General features: G+C 38.0%; 1 protein-coding gene across 2 annotated transcripts in view; it reads left to right on the top strand.

Annotated features, from left to right (window-relative positions):
• The window catches only part of LOC132855952 (A disintegrin and metalloproteinase with thrombospondin motifs 2-like), a 151,597-nt gene that overhangs the window by 49,263 nt on the left and 94,373 nt on the right, over nt 1-7,961 (top strand). For both annotated transcript variants that reach the window (XM_060885252.1, XM_060885253.1), the window contains one exon: nt 5,878-6,049. In XM_060885252.1, coding sequence (XP_060741235.1) covers nt 5,878-6,049 — 172 coding nt within the window. The remainder of the gene's footprint in view (nt 1-5,877; nt 6,050-7,961) is intronic.

Here is a 7,961-nt window from a genome sequence, read left to right as displayed (position 1 = left end):
CCCCCGGTCCAAGACATGCATGGTAGGTTGATTGGCATCTCTGGAAAATTGTCCCTAGGGTGTGAGTGCGTGAGTGAATGAGTGTGTGTGTGTGTGCCCTGCGATGGGTTGGCACTCCGTCCAGGGTGTATCCTGCCTTGATGCCCGATGACGCCTGAGATAGGCACAGGCTCCCCGTGACCCGAGGTAGTTCGGATAAGCGGTAGAAGATGAATGAATGTAATTGAATCATATGTTAGGAATAAAGGAGCATGCCTAGAGCTCTGCTGATAAGATAAGATAAGATGAGATAAGATACATTGCTAGAGACTGCTTCAGAGTACACAAGTAAAATAAATATAAATTAAATGTAAATGTGATATGCTACATATACAAAATGTACAAAAATGGTGCTTGAGAATGTTACACGTTATGCTATTGCACATGGAATGATATTGATGTACATTTGGGAATTGGGATAGCGCACAAATTAATACAGTGATTCCATCAGAGTTCATTGTGTCAGATCTGTTCCTTACTGAAAAGGGAGGAGTTTGAAGGCCACTGGTAGGAAAGACCTCCATTGGCGTTCTGTGGTTGATAGAAAATAATTAAGGACATTAAAGGTGGTGTGTTCAACTTATGAAAAATTCTAAATAAAATTTTAAAATTAGAAAAATTTAATTCAAAATTTGAAGAAACTCAAATTTGAATATCATTAAAAAAATTGCATAAATAAAAACAAATAAATATTTTTTTATAACCAATTAAAGCAAATAAAAATAAAGAAAATTTGGAGATATATACATTATATATGAAAATCATGTTGATACATTAATAATATATTACTATAGTAATATACTATATACTATTACTATCTACCTACTTCTGTTGATTGTCAGAATTGCTATAAAAAAACAATGAATCAACACTTTTGGACTGATCAGAATTGATTATTAAACAAAGTTGTGGAATAAATAATAAGAATACGAAGAATAAGAATAAGAACCAGGACAATGAATAAACCTGCAAGTTTTTTATAGACAGCTGTAATGACATACTACAAAATCTCTGAGCTTTTATAAGTATTTCCGATGTAGTATTAAGTATATTAGTGCTGAGATTATATTGCGTTTATATTATAGTACATAGTGTATAATTTATTCTATAGTGCATAGTATAACGTACCAAACTAATAAATGTTTAATTATATAAATCTCTGGGAACGTGAGAAAAGTCTCCAGCGAGTTCTTTAAACGTTTCCAACCTGCTAACAGATTTGCAGTTTAGCATTATTGGCTAAACCATTAACCGAAGGCTGTATTAGAGGCCTGGGACATGTCCCTCTGTCTGTCTCTACCTTCCAAGCTTTAGTTCCTGTCTCTTAAGTCCAGGCTTGGAAGTGAACACAGTGTTCTGTTCAGCTCCAGAAGGCCCCTGATGTTTTATTCAGCACTTCCATCTGAACACGTTTGGGAGAGCACACAGCACAGCCTTGTCCCGTCCCCTCCCTCTATGCCTTCCTCAGATCGATATGTCCGTGTCTCCGAGTCCCTCTTGTCATTTCTCCTGGCTGACACGTCTCTCCACTTGCCCACTGCTTGGTATTCTGGAGCAAGAGTGCCTCATGCGCTGCAGCGTTTATCCATCAGACTGGACTGTGATGAAGGGATGAGCATAAACAGAGAGAAAGAGAGACAGTTTGCAAGGTCAGGGCTAGGTCTCTGGCTCTCTGTCACTGGTCTCTTACTTTATTCTTTCTTTCTTGAATGCTTGTATTTAGTTCCTCAGAACACTGAGGCTCAAGCGTATTGAGTTCAGTACAATGAGAAGCTAATATATAGCGAGATTATATCATTTTTTTCATTATTTATTAATGCAAATGCAGTTGTTTCCTGATAGAATATTCATTTATTCATTCATTCATTTTCTACCGCTTATCTGAACTATTCTCGGGTCACGGGGAGCCTGTGCCTATCTCAGGCGTCATCGGGCATCAAGGCAGGATACACCCTGGACGGAGTGCCAACCCATCACAGGGCACACACACACACACACACTCATTCACTCACACAATCACACACTACGGACAATTCTCCAGAGATGCCAATCAACCTACCATGCAAGTCTTTGGACCGGGGGAGGAAACCGGAGTACCCGGAGGAAACCCCCGAGGCACGGGGAGAACATGCAAACTCCACACACACAAGGTGGAGGCGGGAATCGAACCCCCAACCCTGGAGGTGTGAGGCGAACGTGCTAAACACTAAGCCACCGTGTCCCTCCTGATAGAATATATTTACACTTATTTAATCAAACATTAAATTATTTATTAAACGTTATTGGTTTTCATTAAATAATAGTTAGCCTAATGTTAGTTAGCTTCTTAGCTAACTAATCATTTTTTATACAATACTAAAATTAGTTTTCTTTTAAGTGAGCCACTCTAGCTAGAGTCAAGCAGCTACTGGAGTGGTTATACTGTACTATCTAGCTAACTCCTAGCTACCTGAGTTGCTAGCTGCTAGCTGAGTTTAGGCTTAGCTGGCTATAAAATTCCCATGTCTTCAGTCTCACATTTAATATCAGGATCATGGATAATATCACATGAATACATTTAGTACAATTGCAAAACAATGAGTTACATGGTTCATGGCATACTGTAACATGTGATATGCTTCATAGTCAGTAAATGTTTTTTGTCAGTAATTAGTGGGGAGTTCCTGATTATGACAGAATAATGTAGAATCATGAGAATAGATAAGTTTGCAAAAAGCCCATTTATTCTTCTTAATCATCCTTTTAAAATGAGAAGCATGAGCATGCATCAGTGCAAGCATGCCTCGAGCATGTCAATGTGTGTATGTGTGTGTGTGTGTGTGTGTGTGTGTGTGTGTGTGTGTATGTGATATCTCCTTCATGGATGGCACGCAGCAGCTGTCAGGGGGGGTCGGTAATTATCAGTTGTCTAAACAGACAGATGGAATTGGGGAGAGAGAGATGGAGAAATGGAAAGAGAGAGAGAGAGAGAGAGAGAGAGAGAGAGAGAGAGAGAGAGAGAGAATGGTAAAAGATTGTTGGACTAATAGTTAAATTGCCCCAATATGACCTTATCTACCGTTCTCTCCCGTTACTAGCATGAGGTGCCACTTGTTCACCTTCCTGACAGGACACATCTCACCCTATGGCCTCTATTCCTCCATCTCTCACTTTTTTCTTTTCATCTGCAGAAATAGGAGAAGGTCAGTCGGGGTAGACGGCCTTCCGAGGCCTCTTGCATAACTCTGACTGACATACGGATCCTTTAGCACGTTTCTACACTGTGATCTCCAGCCATGCTCGAGTGCAGCTGCAGCGTTGCCCTCTCACTGCGGATCATGTCAAAGGAAGCGTCAGCTGCTTCTCACAAACACACAGACACACACAGCCACACACACACACACACACACACACACACAAACACACATATAAACAATATATCAAGATCTGACATGACTTTACCAATTAGCACATGGACCACCTGCTAGCCTTTGTACAGTAATAAATTAACACATTTGTCCATGTCTGTGTCAATATGCAACTTTTTGACGAAAAATCATGGTCATCATCATGGTCGAGTCTTTATCAAATTATCTTAAACCTTTCGTTGGAGTGCCTTATGGACTGATTCTATAGTCTCAATAGTAGTTTATTCCTTTCAGTCTTTCGAAATACGTTTTCATACTCGTTTTTAAAGACAGTAAAATGGTGGTTGTTACATTTGCATAAATTTGTCATATTTGCATACATTTTTGCATTTATAAAATGAAAATAAAATATCTAAAAAGAAATGAAAAGCTTACATACGCTTTGTCATGCTGATGCTCAGACTAGACTCTTTTATTAAGTAAATTTAACGGATTTTAAAAATTATCGACATATTTTCTTTTTAAAAGTAATCACAAACAAACCGCAGTTCAGTTACAAATCTTAATTTCCGATATTTCCGCTTGCAGTCGCGTTGTCACGATTCATAACAAATTTTCTGTACAAAGCCAAATTTTGTGTCGTGAACCAACCGATACAAACACATCTCATATATTACTCCTGTTGGAGCTCTGGATACAGATTTGGCATAAAAAAAAAAAAAAGATTGTAAAATCTCTAAAGTACAAATATTTATTTATATGATTCATAAACGTGACTTTTTTTGTTTTTCATTAACGTACACTTGCATTGGACACAAATTTATCCCTATAAAGCAGGTTGTATTCGCTTTACAGCCAACAAGTAGAAAGAAGATTTTTTTTTTATATCATATTCTGTGAGGAAACTGTAAATTCAATTCAAGTTTATTTGTATAGCACTTTTTACAATGGACGTTGTCTCAAAGCAGCTTTACAGAACATAAACATAGAGCAGAAGGAAACATAAGGAGAAGTATAAAGAATTAATATAATAAAAATTCAAGATATATATAGTTCACAGTATGTATGTATGTATGTATGTATGTACATATGTATGTACAGTATGTATGTATGTATGTATGTATGTATGTACAGTATGTATGTATGTATGTATGTATGTATGTATGTACAGTATGTATGTATGTATGTATGTATGTATGTACAGTATGTATGTATGTATGTATGTATGTATGTACAGTATGTATGTATGTATGTATGTATGTACAGTATGTATGTACAGTATGTATGTATGTATGTATGTACAGTATTTATGTACAGTATGTATGTATGTATGTATGTATGTACAGTATGTATGTATGTATGTATGTATGTATGTACAGTATGTATGTATGTATGTACAGTATGTATGTATGTATGTATGTATGTATGTATGTACAGTATGTATGTATGTATGTATGTACAGTATGTATGTATGTATGTATGTATGTATGTATGTATGTATGTGTATTTATCCCCAATGATCAAGTCTGAGGTGACTCAGGCAGCAGTGGCAAGGAAAAACTCCCTTAAATTGGTAAAGGAAGAAACCTTGAGAGGAACCAGACTCAAAGGGGAACCTCATCCTCATATGGGTGACACTAGATGGTGTGATTACAAATATACAGTCAGAAAAGTGTTGTATTGGTGTAGGGATCACATGGAGTTCAGATCTCCTCTTAGTATCACAGAGTCCAACTGGAGCTGGTAGATCTGTAGATGTCTCAGGATTCTCACAGAGTCGGCCTCATCTCAGTGGAGGTCCGAGATCTTCATCGCACGGAAGACGATCGGAGATGGTACAATGTCTGGATGCCTCGGGATGTAGATATAGCAGATATTGGGCAAGTACTGAGTTTACGGGGCGACTGCCTGCTGTTGTTTTTTTTTCTTTCACCAACAGCCAGGAACACAAATAAAGGTTAACACACTGAGGCTAACTAAATGCATAAAACAGTCTCTGGGTTGCATTGTATTCTATTTGAATCTTTTTAAAGGTCTTATATAGATTTCCAGAAATGTTAAGTATATATTTCCCGAAGGAGTCGTAGTAATAAAAAGGGCATTGTTTATTTTGGCAATGTTTGCTAGAATATTTTTGGACTTTAGAAGCAGTCGTGTGGCCAGAAGGAAACATAGACGTGTGTTTAATGGAATAAAACGGGACAGGGTGTGTGGTGATAGAAAAATAATCCTCCACACATGATTCTTTTCCTCCAACAGCACGTCTCGAAGTGTCGAGCGTTCATCATACAAGTCCCTGTGAATGACTTGTTACTCACATGTTAAAAATGTGATCGATTGAAGTTCTCTCAGACCTTTTGTCCAATCAGAATCGAGGCTTGTTTTCTGAAGCCGTGCTGACGTGTTAAAATATATTTTTCACGTTTCCGAAGTAACATGACTCATGACTGATTATCCAGTAGCGTATTATGTCATTTCTCTTTGTTCTCAGGCGGGGATGATCCGAACTGAGAAGGAGGAGTTCTTCATCGAGCCGGTAGAGACGGGACATCATGTGATGGAGCAGGAGGACGGTGGCGGCGGTCGTCCTCACATCGTGTACCGTTCTGCTGCTGTGAAGAAGCCTCCCACCAGCCCGCTAGCTGCAGACCTTCATTCCAGAGGTCAGCTTTGTCAAAGAATATTTAAAGCGTTTAATATGCAAAACTCCTATTGTGTAATAAAAGTAGGTGCGTTAAAAAAAGAGATCGAGAAGGATCGACTTGTTTTTGTGATTCTGTTTGCATACCTGCTGGATGTCTGAAGATAATTTCCACTTTTACTTGTATACACTGTTTGCATCCAAAAGGTTTTCGGCTAACCTGTGATTTTTGTCTAAGGGAAGAGGAAGACACAAACACTCAATTACTACCATAATGTTTGACTCTTATGCATTCTGTTTTCCACTTTACGGTAGCATAATTAATTAATTAATTCATTGTGAGAATAAAACACTTGTGAAAGGTGACCTGTTCACAAGTCCTTGGTATCTGCATGTCTCTTTGTTACACTGTGCTGCTGTCCTCCAACGTAAGGGACCAGAAGCTCTCTCAGCAGTTGACAGAAATGAAGAAAGGATTGGATTATGTAGTATTAAGCTTCAGCGTGTGTGTATGAGTATGAGTGCTGAGAGAGAATGAGGTATTCGGTTTCAGACGCTTGGCCTGTACGTGAAGACGGGCCTGTTACAATGGTGCTGGTCAGACCCTTGCTGCGTGCGATCGATCGGCCAGCTCCGAATGTGTTAGCCTTCATTCTCTGTTTATGATCCTGCATGTTAAGGGGCAGAACAAGAGGCATGCTGCAACATGATAAAGTAATCAGAGGGTTTCTGAACGACAGGGAGGGGTTAGATTTATTAGATAAGAAGAGAGGATGTGCTGAAGCTGTTCAAACGAATTCTGCCTTCTTCACGAAGCCGGGCATTTATCATTCACCCACAGCTCTCGCACTGGGATCTGGAAGGTTCTGCCATATAATTCAGAAGATTATTCTGGGCAGAGCCTGTAGCTGTCTGTGAAAGAGAGATGCATACAAATAGACGAAGTTTATAAAAACTTAAAAAGATATCTATCTATCTATCTATCTATCTATCTATCTATCTATCTATCTATCTATCTATCTATCCATCTATCTATCTATCTATCTATCTATCTATAGATTTTTGTCTGTCCGTCTATCATAAAACATCAAAAAAATATATATAAAAAAAACATTAATATATCCTTTTTAGATTTGATGTCATAAAATTAAGGTACGATTATTTAAAAATTTTACTCATTTAAAGCTTGAAATTCGACTGATCATTTTTCTTCTTCCTAAAAATAAAAACAAATAAATAAACCTAGGCACGATGGTACAGGTGGTAATTTTGTTGACTCAGATTTAATTCAGAATTTTGCTGACTTCTCTGAGCTGTGTTGAGTTTCATATGCTCTAACAGTGTCCAAGTTAGTTTCCTCAGGGTTCTTCCTCATCTACCAAAAACACGCACGTGTATCGATGACTCAAAATTATCCCTAAGTGTGAATGAGTGTGTGTAGAGCTCCTGCAATAGACTGGCATTCAGGGTGTTCCTGGGATAGGCTCCAGATGACCAATGAGCATCCATGTGTGTGAACAATCATAAGAAATGCTAATAAGAATGAGCATTTAATACGAAATTCTAATGCACCCACAGTACATAGTATACTGAAAACACATTGGAGAAAACAGGAACCGAGTTTCATACGTAGAAGTGTGAAAGGATCAGTAATGATGAAAAAAACATGTAGTTTTCCTCTAGGATTGTGAGGAAAGCTTTCTTTTAGCTATTAGCTCTGAAAAATGTTAAAAATCATTAACACATAAAAAGATTCATTCTGGGAATCAGGGAAGGTTTTTGATGGGAAAAACTCTCACTTTCTATTAGAAAGATACATAAACAATGTTGAACTAGATTTGTAAAGTTAATCGCGACAAACTTTGATGTTAGCTTTGATGAAGAAAGTATTCGCAAAGGCTGGTGCTTTATGGAGGCGAGTGGACATAAGGGAC

Source organism: Tachysurus vachellii, chromosome 13 (genome assembly GCF_030014155.1).
Source record: "Tachysurus vachellii isolate PV-2020 chromosome 13, HZAU_Pvac_v1, whole genome shotgun sequence".
NCBI lineage: Eukaryota > Metazoa > Chordata > Actinopteri > Siluriformes > Bagridae > Tachysurus > Tachysurus vachellii.
This window is presented reverse-complemented; position numbering and strand designations above follow the sequence as displayed.